Below are 24,196 nucleotides of genomic sequence, written 5' to 3'. Positions count from 1 at the left end.
ATGTTAGGAAAGGATTTTGTTGTGAAATCATGCAACATATACTATCAGAATATGAGACAGTGTAAGATGATAGTTGACTAATTGGTCTGTCTGGCACAGTCTTTACTCTGTAAGTCACAGAGGAGAGTATAAAAATCAATGACAAGTTCAGAATGTGGATATATTAGTCCCCTACATTTTTTGATAAATCCAGTGGGCTATTTTACAGTCCTTAGCTACCACCAATCGGGTTTAATGCCTTCTTGAGGGGTGGTGCCTTGGAAGGGAAACACCCATCATTATGCCAGATTGCTGTGTCAGCTTTAGGACATGAAGCCAGGCAATGTGTGCAGGGATAGAACCCACAACCATTTTATCTTTCCAGCAACAAGGGGCAGTCAGCTACCTGCTCAGTAAGTGACACTTTTATATGCACAGTTATCTATGATAAGGCATTCGCTCTCTGTTTTGTAATTCATAGGGAAAACCATGTTAGCTATTTTAGCAATATGCGCAGTGAAGAATGTTGTATTTATTAATGAGCAGTTGCTAATACATAGAAAACTTTCCAAGTGTCATTGTTTGCTACCTGTTTGCTCTGTTGAAAAGAGGCAATTCCAGATCTGATGTTTGCTAATGGGACTTATGCATGTTGTTCAAAAGGAAAGGCCTCATTGCTGGGAAAATATATATATAGACATGAAATAAATTGGAGTCTAGAGATAAAATATGTTGCAGGATTAGGGACTGAGTTTCCTGATGATTATTTAAGTCAAGAGTCGTAAAACCGAGCTCAGTAATCTTATAGTACTAGATAGATCATATTGCACTTATCCATTTTTCTTTCTGAATTACTGTTTACCATTCATTTAAAAATTTATTAATTACATTGTTTGTGAACATTTGCAACAAACAAGACTTATACAGTGAACATCGTTTTCTATCAATTGACTGTCTCATGGGTGATTTTCTACTTTGGTTTGATGTGATTTATTAAATAGAGTTTAAAGTGCCAGGTGTGTTTTGGTATGATTTTAGTAGTTTGGTAAGAATTATGCTAGGATACATTAGTTTTATAGTTTTAGATAGTTTATTTAATTACATAAGAAAGGGTCCATTTTGTTGGTAATGACATTCCCAAATAGTTGGCAGCACTTATCTCCCGTGCTAGAGTTAGTTCTAACCAAAACAATTTTTGTTCCAAGTGACTTTGGAGGTTCATATAACTCAGGCTATATAACTTAACATTTGCTTTAACTGATCTCAGCATCAGAGGAGGTTACATTTATTACCTGTTAGAATTGTGAGTGAAAGCTTTTCAGTCTTGGATGTCTTCTTCAAAAGATCAAAATTTCCAAGGTATCCATCAGACCTCCTGTATGTTGATAGGAGTACCATTTTTCATAGGCAGGTTTGAAAATCAGGCTGCACTATATACATTTGCAGAAGCTTAGTGAAAACTGAGTTTCATTCAGTTTCAAGAATCTCATAGTGCTTCACCCACATGCTCAGGGCTTTTCAAATAACTATCTGCAGCTTATCAGTGTTGGAGATGAAGCAGATACTCAACATTTTCCATACCTTTATAGTCCACTCTCTCTAACAGTCTAACAGTGAACAAAGGCACTGAAATTTAGCAGAAAAACAGATAGCTAATAAAATGCAAGGAGAACACATTTCATGGTATCCTCTTTTATTTATTTATTTATTTATTTTATTATTAATTTACCTGTTTGTTAACAGCGTAAGACCAATGAACACAATTATCCCTTTTCAGGGATAAGCTATGATGGGCCTATATTACATTCTAGAAAGCCGGCAATATCGAATCTGACATTGTCGACACGAGAATAGTGAAACTGCAGAACAACGAACAAGTAAACAGAAATCTCCGTAAGGGGAGATTTCCATTTACTTCAATGTAGTGCAGTCTCGGAGTTGGTATATTTAAGTAGCGGTGGGTGTGGGGGGTGCAGAAGGGCTTTCCCCCTGCCTACACCGTTTATTTATTTTTTGTTGTTTTTATTTTTTTTTCTGAACATTCGATGTTTTAATAGTTCGATTTGAACTGTTAAATATTCAATGTTCGAATATAGACCAGCTGTGATCACTATCTAGTAAAATGACTTTCAGAATCGAACAGTAGGCAAATGAATGTGGAAGGAATCAAACCCTGTACTCTGGACACAGTTAACAGCTCAGAACTTTAGTCATCTGCGCCACCAGTCAACTATGACCTATGAAATGAACTGCAATGTTGCATTGCTGATTTAGAAACATCATCTAAGCAGCTATTAGATGTACAATAAAGTATTCCTTTTGGCAAATACTATGTATTAGTTGAGAAGACCACCACAGTGATAACATTGCTCTGCCTGAGATCAGTGTCACCAGAACTGAATTATCATTCAGATATCAGTTCCAAAGGACTGGACACAGTTACGTTTTGAAGACTAGCTCCTGACATCTAAACCAGGTTTTAGTTATTATGCCAGATATTCCAGAGTGGTAAATGGAAATGCTACAGGATATACTATAGATATAAAAACAAATAAAGACAGCATGAGCTAGAAACCATGATTAGTCCCAATGGCACAACATGCTCCATCAAGAAAACCAAATGCCTTTGACTCCAAACTGAATCTTATTTATTTGTAGGATAGAGCACCAATGCACATGGACCCCTTTCAGTACTTCAGAAAAATACTGTCAATATACAAGACGTGGGAAAATGCCTAATGTGTATACTTCTCTACAATATGGCAACATCTGCATTTTTTATGGATGGATATGTGGGTTTAAGACTTAATCAGTGAGTCACACATCAGTGAATCAGAGCAGGGAACATTCTCAAAACAAGGACCTGAAAAAAAGAATAATCAGAGCCTTTACTTGTTATGTAAACATGACAATTGAAATGTGTGACAATGTGTTTTACTAATCTGAAACTTAAAAGAAACATGCTCTTTTATCTGTAAGTGCAATCCTGTTTTCTCTTCACTGGATTATACATTGTGATGCACAGCTATGTGTGTGCAGGACTAAATGAAAATTTATTGAGTACACTTCTAGACCCTTATGTAATATAAAAAATAGGAAACAATAGCAAATATAATTATAATAACGCATCAAATGCAGCCCGTTATTTCATGCTCCAAGCTTTACGAATACTACAATTCAGTAAAAGTGGAGGTTTGTAGGGCCACCTTATCTATGCATCTTCTCAAGAGCATTACTGTACAATCCTGGGAAATCTTACCCTATTATAGTGTGTGGTTGCCTGGAGAAATTAAACTTAATAATGACATCATTTGTTTTAAATGTATATTCTCAAAACAGTTGTAATTCTTTTACACTACATGATAACTAGGAGGCACTTATAATTGGTTAAAATAGACTGTGGTGGTGGTGCTGCGGTAGCGTTGTTGCCTCACAGTAAGACGTTGTCTGGTTCGATTCTCAGCTAGAATGTCTTCTGTGTGGAGACATGCATGAATGGGCATACCTTCGTTGAAGGTTGTGCATCAGGGCCGGCAACTCGGCATGTAAAAATCTACTGCCAATAATTAGCAGACTGGAGTTCTGCTGTGGCGACCCCTAACCGGGAAAAGCCGAAAGACACAACAACTTATAATTGGTTAAAATATTATATATACTTTTTTTACAGCATTCAGTGGGTTGTAGACATCACATCAGTGTTCATCATGTTGCAGCAAGGGTGTTGTGTGCATGATTTTATGCATAACAATGCCTGATGGGCAGTTTGCAATAGTCCACAAATGGGTATGAGTGTAATTCAGGATTTACCCTTAGTAGGTGTGGTTTAATCCCAAGAGTGAAGCCCAAATAATAAAACAAAGCCATCCGTGGGTAAACTCTGTATTACTTACACACTGGTATAGATTCCTGGGAATATACAATGTCATGACTCTGAAAAAACATTCTTACCTTTTCCAAATAATGTAATTGAATAAATGAACTTTAGTGCTCCCTCAGATTTCATCTGTTGTAGGGGATGTCTAAGTGATGTACTGCACATGTGCTCAGCATGTGCATGCCAATGAACCCTTGCACGGTGCAGTACAGTTGATGGTACTTTTATTGAGTCAAGAATGTGTGTGTAAGTTTGATACTCCTGAGATTTCTTTTTTTAATGTATGGTTGTTCTTTTTCATGAGTTGCTGTTGCTTCCCAAATATATTAGTACAGCAACAACACTTAAACACAAGAATAAAAACAGCAGGTTTGGCATTCAGTAGCCAGTAGCTGTGGTAACAATAAGTATTACAGCTAGTGGCCAGCTACTGGCAACATTATACTTGCTTTCGTCACAGTCTAGTTAATTTCAGCACAGCTACCAGCTACAGAACTTCTTTCCATTAGTTACACAGAGGGTTATGATCAGGTCTCTGACTGCAAACATGTTATTATTTATTTATTTATTTATTTTATTTATCTTATTTTATAGTTGTTTACCGCGAAGGTCTGACTGGGCTAATAGCCCACTTTCAGTGGAGGCCTGTGGAGAAAAGCTCCAAAAACAAAAAGAGAAAAAGAGAAAAAGAAAAATGTAATAGGTTCTGACAGTACAAACGTTAGATAAGCATAATAAGTCGCATACATAGTTACACATAGAATATAAAAGGAAAACAATAAAGAGCAAAATATTTTACATGATTATACATAGGTTTGAAAATAGCATCATAAGTTATTTGTTTCAGTGGATTAATAGAGAAATTGACTATTAATAACAGCAGTATGTTTATAAGCAGTATATTTATATGCAATACAATTAATGTATGATTTCTAAATGTTAGGCTCAAGAAAGGAATACATTCCATGGACCCACCTGCCAGACATGTAGTTAGGAGTATTAGTAAGCTAGATTAGGATTTAGGTGGAGTGAGAGAGGAAGTTGCTTGTATGCATTGATGTGAAAAAAACAAGAAGTGGATAGGATGGGGTATGAAAAATCATCCTGTGGTAGTACAGGGACATTGCCAATTGTTGTATAGGTGTTCCTTGAGCAGCAGTTTAAAATTGGTGGTAGAGGTAGTGTTGTTTATGTGTTGGGGTATAGAGTTCCAGGATTGTGCTATATCGTTAGAAAACAGGGAGTCATCAAAGTTGTTATTGGCTTGGTAACTTTTACTAGCAGTTTGTCGAATGAGCGAAGGGTACAGTAAATAGAGTATGGTTAGATTAAATTTTTGAAGGAAGGGCCGTTATCGGGTTGGTGTATAACGGTGTAGACAACTGCAAGTTGGTTGGATGCTAGTAGGTGTGGTAGTTCAAGCAATCTTAACTGTTTTAAAGCAGTGCAGTGGTGTGTACGGTTGGGAAGGTTGGTTGCAAATTTAGCAATTTTGTGATAGCAGGCCTCTAGTTTGTTGAGATCAGATTTTTTAAGGTTAGTGAAAATAATAAAAATGATGTGTTAGTTGTCTAGCTGAATCTTGGCATCCATGTTGAGAACATATGATAATAATGGGATATGATCAGTGAGGCCATTCATAACTCTTTGCAATGCATGGAGTCTTATCTACTGTACTATCAGTTTCAAAAGAAAAAATGCAACGTGTTTTACCAGCTTTGAATCAATGCATGGATGTCTTTTGCTGGTATTTTTTAAACCCAGAGATCTGCAAATAAACAATTGTTGATACTATTTGTCTAACAGACTAAAAAGCTGTGTGGGTCACAGTGTCTGTGCATGTTTTTATGAAAAACAATACCCTAACAGGGAAGACATAGCCACAAAAATGGGAAAAAGATGTAGGTGATTCAGCTGATACTATGAAGAGGTCTGCATAAGAAACTCACAACAGTGAAAACAGCACAATGAGTTGCTGTATGGGGAATTCCAGTTGAAAAACAGAAAATTGAATACATAAATGACTTAAAAATACAGAATAATATCTTACCAGACCATCAAATGTTACATAACAGACGCTGAAGAGATCTATTTTGGCGGTGCTGCAACAGAAAAGATACATCATGATTCGAAGGCAGAAACAGAGCCATGTTTCATGTTAAGTTAAATATATGCCTTTATAATGGGAAAGTAAGATTTCTGTTATGTAACATCATTATAAATACATAACACACATGATGTAAGATTAAAAGTACAAATCAATTTATTTATATATAATATGCTTATAGCTATATGTATTATATTTATCAATACATAAAATTAATTATTTAAATAGTTTTCAATATGGTGTTTATGATTGTTCTTGATTTTATCAAATACAGATGTGTTTTTTTGGCTGTTAGATATATATTTAGACATATATACGCCTGTTTAATTGAATATATATATATATATATATATATATATATATATATATATATATATATATATGTATATATTGAAAATAATAGTGCATGTACACCTGTTTGCTAGATAGATGCATACACTTCTGCCTGCTAGAATATATGTAGGATAATATAATCAGTTAGATGCATACATTTCTGTTTGCTAAAAAAAGGTTAAACTGTTATTAACTAAGAACCAAATAAAACAGCATCCATCTGTAATGTAACATGAATGTTCAGAGTCTAATACAGCTTAAGAAAACTGCTGATAAGAATAACTCTTTTAAAAAAGAACAGTGTCTGGTACAAGCTCCAAGGAAAATTACAGATAAGAAATTCCTGAGATGCAGGTGCAAGGAAGTAAACTAGGTTGGAGGCAAGGACAACTTACTGAACTGTCACGTAATTCACCTTGAAACAGAACACAAAGTAGCTTAACAACAAACTGTATGACATCAAAAATACAATGTGTTTTACCAGCTTTGAATCAATGCATAGACTTTGGAAGTTCCCAACAAACTGCATTACATCAACATCAAAATAATGCTTTTTATAAAAAGTGTATAAATGGACAGTAAAATGAAATTATGTTAGATCTGATTTCTTGTTAGATGCGAGTACTGGAGATTGCTATCCATACTGTAGGAAAAGCAAATCTGAGACATTAAATCTGTAAACTGTACAGTATTGTATGTGTCGTCTGTTATATAGGCAAGTTATTTTAATAGTACTGCACAAAGTTTAAAAGATTAATAGTCTTCAAAGTTTATCTGTACTGATCAGACTTTGGTATTTTACAAGGCATGCAGCATTCAGCAAAGACATCTGCATGTTTGCAATTAACTTTTCAGTGGTGAGCCTTGCCTGTATTCAAACACACGGGGAGTGTTGCCTGTATCATGTATAAGGTAACTTCAGTAAAAGTGCAGTAACTAACATTTATGTACATGATTGAGTCCAGAATAGGAGCACTTCATTTTCCACAGTTTGCAGCAGTACAGCTCCTCAGACATCTGAATCCAGAGTAGGACTGCAGTGCAGGAAGCAAGCAGTGACATAAATTCTTCAGGTTGATGACATCTCAGGTTCGAATCTGCAGCTGTCAGCTTAATTTCACCAGCTTTTCAGGTAACTACAGAAGTGTTCAAGACATCTACAGTAAACAGCATGGCAAACTGTCTCTGTGGACTTTGGTAAGAAATTTGTTTGTGTTACATGACAGTATGAATGCCAGTAAACAGGTTAGTAAAAAGAATAGTAAACACATTATTGTTTTTAATGTGTCAATTTTAGATAGACTACAGAAGTTGTATAAACAGCATATTAGCAAATGTAAAACCTTATTAGGGTAAGTTGACAGAAATTATGTAAATGGATTACATTTGACTGATATCTTAAACAGAAACATGACTGGTATGACAGTAAAGGTTTATTGTGCAAGTCATATGAAACTGTTTGTGCAATATCATAAAAGTACCGTTCAGACATTTGTTAATGGTAAACAACCAGATAAGGGTCATAAACTTGCTTTATGTCCTGTCACTACATGTAAAATGTTAATTTCAGAGTTACAACAGCAGTCAAATCAGTTATTGACAGAATCTCTTGTACATCTTGTTAGACAAAAGTGGAAAGCATCTACCCAGTACAAAACAGATAAGGATATAAATGAAGTTCATTGTAAACTGACAGAATAATTTAATAAACTTCTAAAAACAGACAAAATGAGTTCAGAAAGTTTAAACAACATATGCAAACACTTTTTCAAAAGTGCATCAGAGCTTTTGGAGTCAGCAGAACAGAATACTGAGAAATATCAGACAGACTGTGCAGAATCACAAGACAACAAGAATCTGGTTAGTAAAGAGTTAAAGCAACAGCAGTTAGCTACACTGACAAAAAGAGAGATTCCAGATCATACCCAGTAGTTAGCTACACTGATACAAAATAATCTATGTTTAAAAAATGGTTAGCGTACACAGCAGGATCTAATCCTTACATTTTTATTCTCAAATGTTTTAAAAACTTTCATCCCATTAATGCAAAATACTTATCAGTTAAACAGCAATGTAAAATATATGATGCTGTTTTCATAGTATACATGCAGGGGCAGCCTCTCATAGCTAAGCTGTTAAATAATTCCAAAATCACCATTTCAAATAACAGAACAGTTCTAGTGCATAAACATCAAATGAAGTACTTAAACTCTAGGCAATATCTTACCTAACTACAGTTCTAATTGGTATTGGTTAGCAGAAACTTACCTGTTATCAGTAAGGAAAAACATACAGTTTGTTTATTTGGTATCTGGTATTTGAAAACTATATTAGTTAGTATCTATGGATGGTATGGTGACCAGTAATGACACCGACATTTAGTAAACGTCTTTACATTAGATGCGGACTGTTATTTATACTCCATGACCCATAGCATTTTTTGCTAATGGTCCAGAACATTGTTTAAAATAAAATATTCTTATTTATGTGGAGCGTAAGTACAGCCATGGTGGTTTTTGTATATATTTCTCTTTTTTGTGTAGCTTTTGTGTAAGCATCACCATGGTGTTTTTTGCGTATATATATATATATATATATATATATATATATATATATCTATATATATATATTTTTTTTTTTCTAATGTAGTCTTGTGTATATTACTCCAGCATATAGTTATAGATTATATTAGCTAGCATGCTATGGATGGTATGGTGATTAGTAATGACATCAACATTTAGCAAATGTTTTTACATTAGATGCGGATTGTTATTTATACTTCATGACCCATAGCGTTTTTGCGTATAGGCCAGAATACTGTTTAAAATAAAATATACTTATCTATGTGGAGTGTAAGTACAGCCATGGTGATTTCTGTATATATTTTTCTTTTTAGTGTAGCTTTAGGCATAGTATATAGGTATAGATCATATTAGCTAGTATGCTATGGATGCTATGGTGACCATTAATGTTACCGGTATTTAGTTTATGTTTTTACATCAGATGCGGATTGTTATTCATAGTACATGGTCCATAGCGTTTCTTGTTAATGGGTCAGAATATTGTTTAGAACAACATTTTTATTCATGTGGAGTGTTTTAGATTAGTCGAGGATGTAAGGACATTTGGTTGGTCAATGAACGTAACATGCTGTATGTATCCAGTTGATCCCGATTTGATTATTTGTAAGTTGTGTAAGGGCATCACTAATTTATATACATCAGGCTATTAATATGGAACTCGACAGTGTTTATATATTTATAGCCAGGATATATTTTTGTGTGCTTTTTATAAAGTGTACATTGTCATTTTATGTTTATATTGTAGTGGATTTATTGTATTAATTTGACGTTGTAGAATATATAGAGTTGTTTGCAAATAGGATGCAACTTTAAATATTTTATTGGAGTACATTGATTAACTCATCACGTGAGTGTTTGATATAAAAAGCCTAATTGAGTGGATTTTTGAAATTTAACGGTCTGATGAAGTATTCGTGAAAGTGCTTACCTGTAGCATGCTTAATAAAAGATTTTTATTTTAAATGGAGTGTTTTACCGCGTGCAACAGTTATTGATGTACATTTTTGTATGTACATAGAAGTTTATACCTCCATGGTCACCTTTTAGCATACTCGTTTACTGAAGAATGTTGTTTACATATTAAACTGTTTCCTGTACAGCATATGCTTGCTTGTATAGAATGTTTTTGCATTTGTACATACATGGGTTGAAATGTACACTCAGTCTAGTTCACAAACTTATTATTAAACTGAAGCCTGCTAATTAAACATTATGAAACATTAAAATGTGTTTATGGTATTTTTTTTTCACTACTGTACATGTTGATGGTATCCTAATCACTTGATGACAATAAAAAAGCATAGGTTGTCTTTTAATAATTACTTAATCATTACAACAGACCAATAAGTTTTCTCTTGTACCTTTATTTTAGTACCTTCTGCAGTACTGTTTGTATAATCAGTGTAAAATTAAGTATCTGTACCCTCCCTTTGTTGTTGGCAAGGGACTTGCATAATTTATTTGAACTGCAAACCATGGCCCATCTACTAGTTGTACTCAGTGTAACTGATTTTTTTTTTTTACTTCTAGCATTTGCCTTCAAACAGATTATTAATGACATGCATGCACAATTGTGATGTTTTATTAGAATTACCAAATAGGGTTTTGGTAGACTCTCTTGCTTTTTGCTTAGTGCTGCACATGAATACTTAGTAACAATAATGTTTTAGAAATACATAAGTGAACCTGGCCTGGCAACCAGTCTTGTTTTTGACTTTGTAAATTTTAGTACCAGTAATATTTTATCTTTCCAACATTCCTTGTAACTACCCAACTTAGCCGGGGAAGATCTGAGCTTACATAAAACAAAATCTCTTATTTTTTTCTTTCTGGGCATTCCAGATTCCAGACTCTGTAGACCATAGTACATTTCTTAACCCCTTTAGCACTGTTTTTACCTTCAGTCATTTGTTAATACACTTGCAACTTGATATTAGAATGCAGTTGTAAAATACTTAGAATTATAATAAGTATTTGTAATTTGCATAACTATGCACACATTTTAAACTTGGGTTTCATTTCTAGTATTATGTACTCAGTACAACTTTATATTACTAACATTGCTTTTGAGTATTGTTTTTGCTGGAGTCTCTGCTATTTTTGATGCTATTATACAATTACAAAATATTGTAAGAAACAAAATAGATATTGGCTTCACTAACACGTGCTTAAAACAGATATATCATACCTCTCAACCACTAAGCACAAGAAATCTGGACAAAGGCTGACAAAATAGGGGTGCAAAGGCCCAAAAATAGGGACACATTTTAAACATTGATCTTAGCAACTTAGAAAGTTGCTAGAATGTTGTTGTTGTTGTTTGTCTTTTGGCTTTTCCCAGTAAGGGGTCGCCAGAGTTCCACTAATGATTGGCAGTAGATTTTTATGAAATGTCGAGGTGCCAGCTCGATGCCCAACCTTCAACGAAGGCATACCCATTTACGCACACATGTATTTCAAATGCTACCCAACCATGGGGAGGACATGCAGACTCCACACAGAAGGCACTCCCAAGCCCAGCCAAGAATCGAACGGGATAACCTCTTGCTGTGAGGTAACAACACTACAGGATTTATATTAGCATGCATTTTCTTAAGGATGTGAAATTGGAAACTCAAATGCATGTCATTATTTAGTGACTTTAATCCTTAGATCATTCCAGTGGTTTGTCAAAAAAAAAAACACAGTTTTTATGAGGAACAGACCAAAACGTATCAGGCAAAAATCTGGACATTCTGTAAAAATCTGTACAGCTGAGCGGTATGAGATATATTTATATTATTTACATTTGTTGTCTGCCTTTTCCTCTTGTGCATTCTAAACAGATGCACTTTAGGTGAAAAGATTTCATTTATTTATTTATTTTATATTACATTTGTTGACTGGGATAGTGACCAGTAATGACACCGACATTTAGTAAACATTTTTACATTAGATACGGACTGTTATTTATACTCCATGACCCATAGCATTTTTTGCTAATGGTCCAGTACATTGTTTAAAATAAAATATACTTATTTATGTGAAGCGTAAGTACAGCCATGGTGATTTTTGTATATATTTCTCTTTTTTGTGTAGCTTTTGTGTAAGCATCACCATGGTGTTTTTTGTGTATATATATATATATATATATATATATATATATATATATATATATATATATATTTTTTTTTTTTCTAATGTAGTCTTGTGTATATTACTCCAGCATATAGCTATAGATTATATTAGCTAGCATGCTATGGATGGTATGGTGATTAGTAATGACAATGACATTTAGTAAATGTTTTTACATTAGATGCGGATTGTTATTTATACTTCATGACCCATAGTGTTTTTGCTAATGGGCCAGAATACTGTTTAAAATAAAATATCCTTATCTATGTGGAGTGTAAGTACAGCCATGGTGATTTCTGTATATATTTTTCTTTTTAGTGTAGCTTTGGGCATAGTATATAGGTATAGATCAAATTAGCTAGTATGCTATGGACGCTATGGTGACCATTAATGTTACCGGTATTTAGTATATGTCTTTACTTCAGATGCGAATTGTTATTCATGGTACATGGCCCATAGCGTTTCTTGTTAATGGGTCAGAATATTGTTTAGAACAACATTTTTATTCATGTGGAGTGTTTTAGATTAGTCGAGGATGTAAGGACATACGGTTGGTCAATGGACGTAACATGCTGTATGTATCCAGTTGATCCCAATTTGATTATTTGTATGCTGTGTAAGGGCAGCACTAATTTATATACATCAGGCTAGTAATATGGAACTAGACAGTGTTTATATATTTATAGCCAGGATATATTTTTGTGTGCTTTTTATTAAGTGTACATTGTCATTTTATGTTTATATTGTAGTGCATTTATTGTATTAATTTGATGTTATAGAATATATAGAGTTGTTTGCAACTAGGATGCAACTTTAAATATTTTATTGGAATGCATTGATTAACTCATCACATGAGTGTTTGATATAAAAAGCTTAATTGAGTGGATTTTTGAAATTTAACGGTCTGATGAAGCATTCGTGAAAGCGCTTACCTGTAGCATGCTTAATAAAAGATTTTTATTTTAAACGGAGTGTTTTACTGCTTGCAACAGTTATTGATGTACATTTTTGTATGTACATAGAAGTTTATACCTCCGTGGTCACCTTTTAGCATACTCGTTTACTTTTTGGTTTATTATTATTTCACTTGTGGCTGAGAGGTGTTCATTCCATTGGGAGCTCTACATATTCAACATTCTTCAGTGTATAAACCATGTTTTCTACAACACTCTGTAAATCTGTGTAAATAAACAATTGTGCCATCAAGTTTTAAATTGTTCACAGAAATTGCTCCTCAATTCATTTGTATGTATAGTAACAAGTCAAAGCTTGACATTTACGGCATATGTGTTTATTCAAGGAACAAGGTTGCAATGCCTTTGCAATAAAATCCACAAGCACTGTCAATATTTTCACTAAAATCACTGTATAGAGTCATATTCAGTAATTGCAAAATATAGCTCATAACTGGTGGAACAATTTTATAAAATGGTCTTTAAAAGAAAAAGTTGTTAAATTGGATAATTCATCCAATCCTAATAATAATGCTTATCATTGTGTTGACAATAAAAACTTTGTTAACTTGCTGTATCAAAAGAAAACTAAAGGTTTTGTTTCCTAATGTGTTTCACGTATATCGTAATACCAAAGAGTATATAACAATGTAGACTGTTTTGTATTTTAAAACAAAAAGGGAAAACTGTTAGATATATATTTAAACATATGTATACTTCTGTTTAATAATATATATATATATATATATATATATATATATATATATATATATATATAGTGAAAATAATAGTGCATGTACACCTGTTTGCTAGTTAGATGCATACACTTCTGTCTGCTAGACTATATGTACGATAATATAGTCAGTTAGATGTATACACTTCTGTTTGCTAAAAAAGGCTTAAACTGTTATTAGCTAAGAATCAAAATGGCATTCATCTATAATGTAACATGAAAGTTCAGAGTCTGATACAGCTTGAGAAAAATGCTGATAAGAATAATTCTTTTAAAAGAACAGTGTCTGGTACAAGCTCGAAGAAAAATTACAGATAAGGAATTCCTGAGATGGAGGTGCAAGGAAGGAACTGGGTTGGAGGCAAGGATGATTTACTGAACTGTCACATAATTAAACCTTGAAACAGAACACAAAGTAGCTTAACAACAAACTGTATGACATCAAAAATACCAAAGTACTGACTTTGAAAGTTCCCAACAAACTGCATTATATCAACATCAAAAGACTGTTTTCATAAAAAGTGTATAAAAAGACAGTAAAATTGAATGTTAGATCTGATTTTTGTTAGAACTAAGCACTGGAGATTATCATCCGTATTATCTGAAAAGTGTATATCTGAGACATTAAAGCTGTAGACTGTCCAGTATTGTATGCGTCGTCTGTTATATAGACAAGTTATTTTAATAGTACTGCACAAAGTTTAAAGGTTAATAGTCTGAAAGTTTATATATGCTAATTAGACTTTGGTTTTCTACAAGGCACGCAGCATTCAACACAGACATCTGCACATCTGCAATTATATTTTTCAGCTGTAGTATTATCTGGGGTGTATAATTGGTTAGTATAGTCAAATGATATTCCACAATTAAAAAAGTACACTGCATAGGCTGTTAGTAGACTTCTAATGAAGTCTGATAAGTGTACACAGATAAAAACAATATGCAAGAAAGTTACAGGTTTGGTATCTGATTTTTTTTATGGTTACTTAATGCATCAATTAATTAGCAAAATAATACTTCATATTCTTAGAGGTTATAACAAACTCATAATGGACTGTGGTGGCCCTGTTATCAAAGTGGTATGGACTATCGTTACAAAAACATCACAGCTGACACACATACCTCATGAGACCACACTGACAAGGCTTAGAAGGTGGATGGCACCAGAAGAGGAATGGCCATGCGTGATCCTAATGGCTGACAATCAGTTGACATACTATTGGCTGTCCTTGCTGATATACGTCATCTCAGTATATAATAATAATTCTGTTTATTAATTGGATAAATCACAGACCACATGGTCCTTATTCAGGTATGACCTGGGAACAATGTCTAGGTGACTTGCTGGACTCATACACTAGGCAAAATGAGGCTGTGAGAATCAAACACAAGACTGTTGCAGACTGAAAGTCTAACAGTGCATAATCTTAAAACTCTGCACCAAACTTATTCTGTTATCAGTGTTAATCCTAAGATGCGGAGTGTCAAGTACCACAAAGCTCTGTTATTCTTTAGTCTCTGCATGTAGACATGAGAGTCAATAAATGGATGCACAGTAAACTATGATGGCCATCATCCTATGCAGGATGCTATTGGTACTGGGGGGATAAGGCTTTGCGTATATGAAAGTCACTTTGTTTGGAAGCTTACCAAGTGACCTGTTTTCTGTAAGTCTTCTACATTTATACCTAGTATATTATGACTTTTGTTTCTGATAGCATGGATCAAAATTTCTGTTTCATGTTAGAAATACAGTGTTAACAGGGGACGTAAGTAGGTATATTAAAGGTATCTACCTTTATTCTACTGTTGTGACTATTTCTGTTTCTCAAAATCTTTGCAAACTATACCCCCTGGAATGTTGGCATTATACACCACAGTACCTCCTAATGCTTTTCTTCTAACATGTGAGTAATTTGTTCTGCATTTAGCACAAGCTGTTTTCTATGTCTATGCCTGGTAATGTACATTGTCATTGGATAATAATTACTGTATGTTATTCAGTTTTCTTGTGGTTCATTTGTAATCTTAGACAGTGCTGTTATTCATCCTAGCTTTGTACATCTGCATGTTTTCACTGCTGATCAGAAGTATTTCAAATGTGGTCTTCTTTGAGGCACATGTAAACAGACCTTCGGGTATAAGTAAGCTTCTCTGGTAAACAACTAAATAAATACAATGCACATTTTCTTTGGACACCAGTCCTATAAAATGCCTTTAGTTTTTATTCATACAGTAGGCTTTTCCTCTAACTGATTATTACATGTGGAACAAAGAATAACGATGGAGCAGTTTCATATTTATGCTATAATGTATGACATTAGAATTGCAAACTGCCATCTGAATTATTTATGAGTATTGTTACAGAAGCAATTATAATTAATATGTGATTTTTAACTCCATTGTCTGCAGGTCATCAGCCATCAACAGCACATTTGTTCTCTTATGAGCTGAGAGCCAATCACAGGGCCATCATTCAGGCAAACATCAGGGTCTTCCCACCTCACCCAAGAGCTCCTTACAGTTTCTCAGCAGCTGCCAAGGGATGCTATAGCTACCAGTGCTTTGAGGAAGGAGTACACAAGTTCACCACTTGACTACCCCTGATCTGCACAGCTACACCATGGCAGCATTTCCCTCTGCATGGGATTTCACATGCTGTACCACCAAGAGCTCTTACTGGGTGTCATCCAAGCTGCAAACTGGGTTACCCTCCCCCATGTGGGATGGGCAAGCTCTATGCCAATCACTCCAATACTCCCACCGCACTACACAAGCTCCTATGCCCTTTAATTGAACAGACGTCATCTGAGTAGCAGATAGGCTTTATCCCTCAGCAACATGAGAGCAAGGTAAGTGTCATGTATTTTAAACTGCAAAGGAATATTTACATCAATTGTTTCTTCTGAAGTTTTCTAATAATTTTCATAGTCTGTCTGCCAGTGCTTCTATCATTATTATTGTAAAATTACAGGCATGTATATTATGTATAAAATCATTAAACACTGTTGGCTGTATTAGTCCCTCTTTGTTGCATCACACATCTGAACCATTTTTCATTTTATCACATACTGAAACAAGGAAGATACATTTAGAGAAACAAATTTCTATAAGCCAAACTTTGATTAAAGGACATATTTGCTTGTTTTAATAAACTCACTCATTTATGTAATGATTTCATACTGTCCTTCACCTTCAATGTATGAATGAAAGTAATTAACTGGATATAAGAGCTATTACTCTATTTGTACATCTTTCTGTAAAGCCTGATGCCATTTCCTCACTGGTAGAGCCATACATTAGTCTACTGTCATGTTATTAACAATATTTAATGATTTTACTTTTATACATAACAATTATCATGCAATTTATTGTATTTAAAACAGAGCTATATGGGATATGCACGTTAGCCTATTATAGTTAATAGTATGGTAGCAAATAGTCCATCCTCTTGCTTAGAAATGCAGTTTAGTGAAACCAGAAGAGAAAATGTTTCTCCCCAGTTTTTTAATAGGAAGTAATCAACAGATAATTTTTTGCAGGGAGGCATATTTACCTATATGTTCACACCCCCGATAAAAATTTACAAAGTCCAGTGTCACACAGTCTCAAAGAAGAGAGAAAAACCTTGAAAAAATACCTAATTAAATGCCCCACTTTTTCTGAGCTTCTGACATGATTAGTTTATTCTAATAAATTTGCAATGAACTTCTGGTCTGGTTAGTTTATTCCAATGAAATCAGATCCAGCACTTGACCAAGTGACTGTGCATTGTAGACCCATTCAAAACACCCAGTGCTGCAGGATTCCTGGTTCAGGGGATACTACCGTTGAATCATTCTGACTGCTGAAGACAGCATCACTTAAAGATGAGTCATATATATTCATAAGAGAACAGAAACAGCATCATAACATTGCTAATTGTATTTACTGGTCATTTTCCTGTTCATCCATCCCTGTTAAAAGTGTCACTTTACTATATGCTGTTTGCTGAAAAGCTACCCTGCATGACTTGTCTTTTTCTGTTGTACTCAGCACATTGTTGTTATTGCATATGTATGTAATATATTTCATTGTGGTGCACTGAATGTATGTGGACACATGGTCAATTCTGTCCCTGAGTCTATGTGCCCAAATGGTCAATTTAGTCAAATTATTTTGCAGACATGTCTTATCAGTAACACATGTAATCAGTTTACCCAATTTCACATCATCTGCATATAGACTATAGAACACCTCAGATGAAAAATTTAGGTCTGAAAGATACAATTTAAACAAGTAAGGGCCTAGGACAGAGCCCTGTGGGAAATGCTGACTGCAACCAAGGATTTCACCTGTCCAGTTGTTGTATGATACTTGCCATGTCCTATTTGTAAGCCATGCAGCTATCCATCTTATCAAGAGTACTGCAATACCTAGTTGTACTAATTTATTGATCATTGTTTTTTTTTTGTATGGCCTTGTCAAATGCTGAAGTTACATGTATATAAATTACGTAACAGCACACTTTGTCATTCATAGCTGTTATTATATTGTTATAGAACATCATGTTAAAGGTAGTAATAGATCTGTTTTCAACATATTGATATTATTTTGGAGTTTCCAAAAAGTCAATCATCTGACATAGACCATACATGCGCACGCACGCACACACACACACACACACACACACACACACACACACACACACACACACACACACACACACACACACACACACACACACACACACACATACATACAAATATTTCAAGCATGGGCATTAATGCCCTTCTAGCTTGCTAATATACCAAAACACTTGTTCCCATAATAAGTATCCAGGCTTTTCTAAAAATATCTAAACTAGTACTTGTTTTAATGTAATTTGGTAGTCTGTTCCATGCATTGGCTACTCTGTTAGAGAACCAATTAGTGCACTTCTCATTCTTATAGAATCTTCTACATAGGTTGTCTGATGATTCTCTAGTACTTTTGATAACCCCAAACATTCCCAGAGGTGGTTGTAAATGCCCTATATACCTGAACAACATATGCATGTTGATATGCGGTTTCATGTCCCAGTCTATCCAGTTCTGACAATAACTTATCAAATATTACCTTCTCCATTATTTTTTCACAACATGAAAGTATACTTAAGGGTCTATATGACTTTGGGTTAGTCCTACACCCCTTTCCCTTAAAGACAGACTTAATAAGTGCATGTCTCCAATCTTGCCCCATATTTATATGACCTAGAGAATAATAGATACAATGGTACTGTAAGTTCTTGCTCAGGTCATTGTTACTAATTCCGTCTCCTCCCTGTGCTTTGTTTGGATCCAGTTTGCATAGTTCTTTTTCAATATAATCTAATTTAATTCCTGTATCTGGAGTTATCTGGATGTCACTCAGACAACTTATTACCCCTTTTGTGGAGCCAAACTGTTTTGCATAAGGTTTTTTAAATATATTTATAATCTGTTGTGTCTGAGAATACATTTTAGAATCTGCACACAGTTTATCAATTTGTGTGTCTTTACTCCCTCCACATCTTATGTATCTATAAAAAGGTTTCCTATTATGCTCAATATCTTTATATAAATTTTCTTCAAATGTTGCTTGATCTTGTCTCACACTATACTTAATCTGTTTGTTTATCTTGTTTATTTAAGTTTTCAAAGTTGTAGTTCAACCTCTCTTCCATTTCTTATATTTTTTGTCTATCACCTTAATCAGATATCTTATTCTTATGGAAATATATCTGCCTGATGTTGTATGACTAGATCCTGATGTTAAACATTTTTTTGATTTTTGTGCACTCAAAAATGTTCACATTCCATCTGCAGTTTTTCCATGGAATACCTCACTCCAAGTAGTTTTACATTGTGACTGTTTTGCTCCCATATAATCTGTAATTAACCTTCTGTGCATTGGCTTAGATTTCAGTTTGGCAGAATTATCTAGCAATACATTTACCTTTATAACCTCATGACCATGCACATCAATGGTGGTAAAATGTGACTTGAAGTTACAGTCATTTTTTTGGAAACACAAATAATGTCTAGTATGTTCCGTCCCCTGGGTAGGTTTTTTTACAATCTGAAGCAATTGTTGTTCCTGAATACACGCTGTGAATAATTTCCTTACTAATGTTGAATCAATATTATTCCAGTCTGTTTCTGGTAAATTTAAGTCCCCAGCTAATAGTATTCTTCCCTCCTGTGTTTCATGCAAGAAATGTATGAATTCCTCGAGGTCATCTGCACTTGACTTTGGTGGTCTATACACTACAGCAATTGTTATATGTTCTAGGGTTGTCTTTATTGTCACAGTTACACAGTCTGTAGTGTTGGTGTTATCACTAAACGTGTAATAATCACAGGTCTCATAGCTATCTTTAATCCCTATCATAACACCTCCATCTGATTTTTTGTTAGAATGTCTGTTGCAGTAAAAACATTTATACTCTGACAAAACTAGTTTCCAGTCATTGTTCTTTAACCATGTTTCATAAACAATAATATCAATCTTGTGGGAATGTAGCAAATTTTCCAATAAAAAAACTTTATTATCAGTTCCCTACTAACAGTCAGAGAATCCTTGTGGGTTACATCATTTGTATCAACATGAATAAAATCAGATCCATACTTCCTTACATTGAGGCATTCCAAGGCTTGTCTCACATCTTCTATTTTTGTTCCTGGCAAGCATAACATTATTCAATGTTCATTATCATCTCTGTAAATATAAGTATCAGTTTCTCTAATAATTGAATCTCCAGTTACAATATCTTTACTGGCTAGGTGTGAAGAATCTTCAACTTCTAGTACAGTAATATCTGCTCTATCAAATGTTACGATGGGTAGATATTCATCACTATTAGTCTTATTAATGCCACTGTTTTCACTGTGTATTAAATTCTCATCCAGCTGGTATTATAAATCCATAGCTTGAGCCATATGGTCAACATCTGTCTTTCTCTTCTTTTTTCTTATAGTAACTTCCAGTTTCAGGTTTGATTTATTCCTTTTCACCTGCCCCTTGCCTCTTTTTACTACCTTCTCTGTTGGAAAAATGATGCATTTTTCTTTAGAATGCATGTTTTCTGATAGAAAAATGTTATCTTCCCTGTAATCTGTGTGTTGCATAACAAAGCAGTGTCCTTTTTATCCCGTGTTATCTTTCCTTTACAGTCATTAATCAGTTTCTTTTTCTTCCTTATTTGTTGTGAACTTCTTCCTTTCTTTCTTTTTTTTGTTTCCTTCTAAAAAAACTGGATCCTCAGATCGCTGAATACTTGCATCCAGGATTCCAGAGTTGTCAGGGGCCTCATCATGTTTCATAGGGGTTGAATGATCTTTGCAGAAAATAGATGCATCATTTTCTAAATCTGTTCTATTTGTTTTGCCTAACATTATTTAGTTCATCAGTCTAGTCATTAATATATGAAACAACAGTTCGCCAAGCCATGCCAATTGAAAATGTACAATCATCATTAAGTCTAGATTTACTTCTGACAATGTTAAACAAATCATCCACCTTTTGACACGAGGAACACCGATCACCAGTATTATCAACTATTACCTTTAAATTTGCATTGCATTTATTACACTATACAAGATATTTGTGCATTAGCAATCGTTAATTGCATACTCATTTAAGGAATCCATACTCAGCTTCAAATTAACAAAATATTGTAGAAGAAAAGAATAATCAAATCAGTATCCACAGATTTCAAAGACTACTTAAATCAACTTATATGGCAAAAATCACATTAGCAATATACAACTAAATAATAAAGTACAGTAAAGTTGTTCTGACCATACAAGTTCTACAAGCCAGAAAACAGTTGTGATTCCTTTACATCACAATCGCTTACAGTCACACTTCTTTTTAACAGTAAAGCTAAATAAATCACAAACCAAGGTAGGATTGTTTAGATATGCTCAGGATATACACACACACAAATATACCTATATTTACAGCTGAGTGATTGTGATTTACTGGTGAAAGCTTTTAGCTTGCAGTGTACAATTCCTGAGGACAACATCAGTTTGGCTTGGTTACTTTTGGTTCTGAATATTTTATTCTTAACATTTAAAGTCAAGCCTGTTTGTCTCATGGACACAGCCTGAACCTCAGGTAAGTGAGATTCCCAGTTCTCTGAATGAATGACATCCAGGTATGCAGGAGTATATCAGGTGTGGTGCTTTGATATTTTATCCATCCACCTCTAGAAAGTGCCTGGGGCTCAATGTTGGCCAGATAGTAACATGTGCATAGTAACAGACTATTAGGAAGTACAAAACCTGCTTTCTCTTTGACAAAGGGAATAAACAGCATCTGTAGCATCACTTCATCAAGTCTAGTGTTGCCAAGTTTCTGGACTTCCCTGGTTCTCTATAATTCATCAGTTCTGGGCATGGGAAAGCTATCAAACATAACAATGCTATTCAGTTTCCTAACGTCATTATGCTGTCTAGTACTTCCATCAAGGTTGGGGACTAGTGCTACTGGGCTGCCCTAGTCACTCAGTAACTCTTCTATCACAGTTTGAGCAATTTTTGAACTTCTTCACTTCTTAACTGTTTTTATGACACTGGTACTCTATAAAGTCACAGTATAGCATTCATTTAAAATATTGTCTCCATATTATGTTCTGTTAGTTTAGTTCTTTCAGACATCTCTAAGAATATGTTTATTTCTGAGTAAAAACAATTTCCACTTCATGCTTTTCTACTTTTGCAGTCATTCACCTGTCTGCAACTCCCTGTTATCTTTTTTATGAAATTAGGTTTGTAAGTTCTCTGTAGAATTCTCTGTTTTTTCATTGCTTTATCGCATTACTATAATAAGTGTATTTTATCTTACTTGTGTGACTGTCTAACCTTGCAGTAAACTGCACTTATTCTTTCTATCACCTCAAATGGCTCCTGACAATTGGTCAGAAATTGATTTTCTCTGTGTATCTCCCTTTTTACACTTATCTGCAGTTTTCACCTGGCTGGGTATAACATTTCTGAAGACCAGTAGAGATTTTCTGTGACACGGAATTATATTTCTGTTGTTTCTGGAAGTAGATATTGGTTAAATCTCTAGTTATTTTTCTATTGGTTCTTTTAGTTTCTCTTCTCAGTTTAACTGTGTTGGGGCCGCTCCACATAGCACCAAGTGACACTGTATCCAACAAATGCAGGGAGTTTCAGCTTTTCTTCTATGAACCTTGTGCAAGCAAGCAGAAATATAACATTTTAAAGCAGGCTTATAAACAGATTAGGGTGGATTATTACAACCTATTGTTTTACTCCTTCATTCAAATTCTTTTATTAAATAATTTTTAAGTAATTATTGCAATAACAGCAGTTTTAGTGCTAAATACAGTCTACTTTGTTCATTTATTTTATAGTAAATATTATAAACCATGAACTATTAATTTATTATTTATTTATTTATTTGACATTTGTTTACTGGGGTGGTGTGACTGGGTCTGAAGAACTTGTTTTCAGCAGAGGCTCGGGGAGAAAAGCTCCACATACAGTATAATACAAATAAAGTACAGTCCACAAACAATACAAGCAACATAAGGAATACTATACAGAAATAACTGATTGAATGTAAACTAGGTTACAGGATATACTACACATCTGGACAATTCTATAGAGTTATATCATTATAGACAATTTTAGTCATTCTAACAACATATACATAGCCTATGGGTAGATAAAGTGTATAAAATAATATGTAGGTAGTACAGTGTATGACATTGGCTGCTATAGTACATGAAAAATAAAATGTTGGTTTAAGTTATGGAAACAATAGCAGAAGAGTTAGTGATACAGAAAGATAGTGAGAGAGTTAAGCAGAATAGAGGCATTACAGACTGAGTAATAGCTAATAAGGATATGGTATAGAAACAAAGAAGGAGTTAAGAGAGACTTAGGATGTTGCAGACAGTGAAGGAGTGAGATGTGACAGAAGAAGAAGAGGATGAAGCTAGTGTAGAAGAAGAGGAAGAGCTGAGCATTAGGCTGGCTTTATACAGGAGCAGGGCCATGTATTCTTGAGATGATTTTTTAAAGAGGCTTTAAAGTGGGTTAGGCCAGGCATAGGCCTGGTAGATAGAGTAGTGAATTCCATAGTTTAGAAACAGAGTAGGAATACAGAGAGTGACCTCTTTTTTTTTTGTTTGTTTTTTGTGGGTTTTGAGATACCTAAGAGATTTTTGTCTTCTAATCATAAGGATCTATTTGGTGTATAAGGTGTGACAAGGCTGACTACCACAGGGCAGGCAGTAGGCTTGAAAATAAGGTTGTGCAAAGTGGATAGCTGAATGACAGCAAGTTGGTTGGGGAGTTCTAGCCAGTTTAATTCTAACAGAGGATTAAAGTGGTGTGTGCGATATTTAGAGTTTGTGGCAAACTTCGCAATTTTGATGTAGCACTGTTCCATCTTGCTTAGGGTGGAAGTTTGTAAGTTAGTTAGGGTAGGGGCACCATAAAGAAGGGAGGAAAGTAAAAAGGTTTTTCCTAGGATAGCTTTGGT

The 24,196-nt window shown here is 34.3% G+C and overlaps 1 protein-coding gene across 1 annotated transcript in view; it reads right to left on the bottom strand.

Annotated features, from left to right (window-relative positions):
- The window catches only part of UNC13D (unc-13 homolog D), a 1,205,501-nt gene that overhangs the window by 330,403 nt on the left and 850,902 nt on the right, over nucleotides 1-24,196 (bottom strand). Inside the window, exon 18 of the mRNA XM_044077226.1 lies at nucleotides 5,904-5,955. Within this exon, the coding sequence (XP_043933161.1) occupies nucleotides 5,904-5,955 (52 nt within the window). The remainder of the gene's footprint in view (nucleotides 1-5,903; nucleotides 5,956-24,196) is intronic.

The sequence above is a fragment of the Protopterus annectens genome, chromosome 7.part0, assembly GCF_019279795.1.
Source record: "Protopterus annectens isolate FY-2018-M chromosome 7.part0, PAN1.0, whole genome shotgun sequence".
Lineage (NCBI taxonomy): Eukaryota > Metazoa > Chordata > Ceratodontiformes > Protopteridae > Protopterus > Protopterus annectens.
This window is presented reverse-complemented; position numbering and strand designations above follow the sequence as displayed.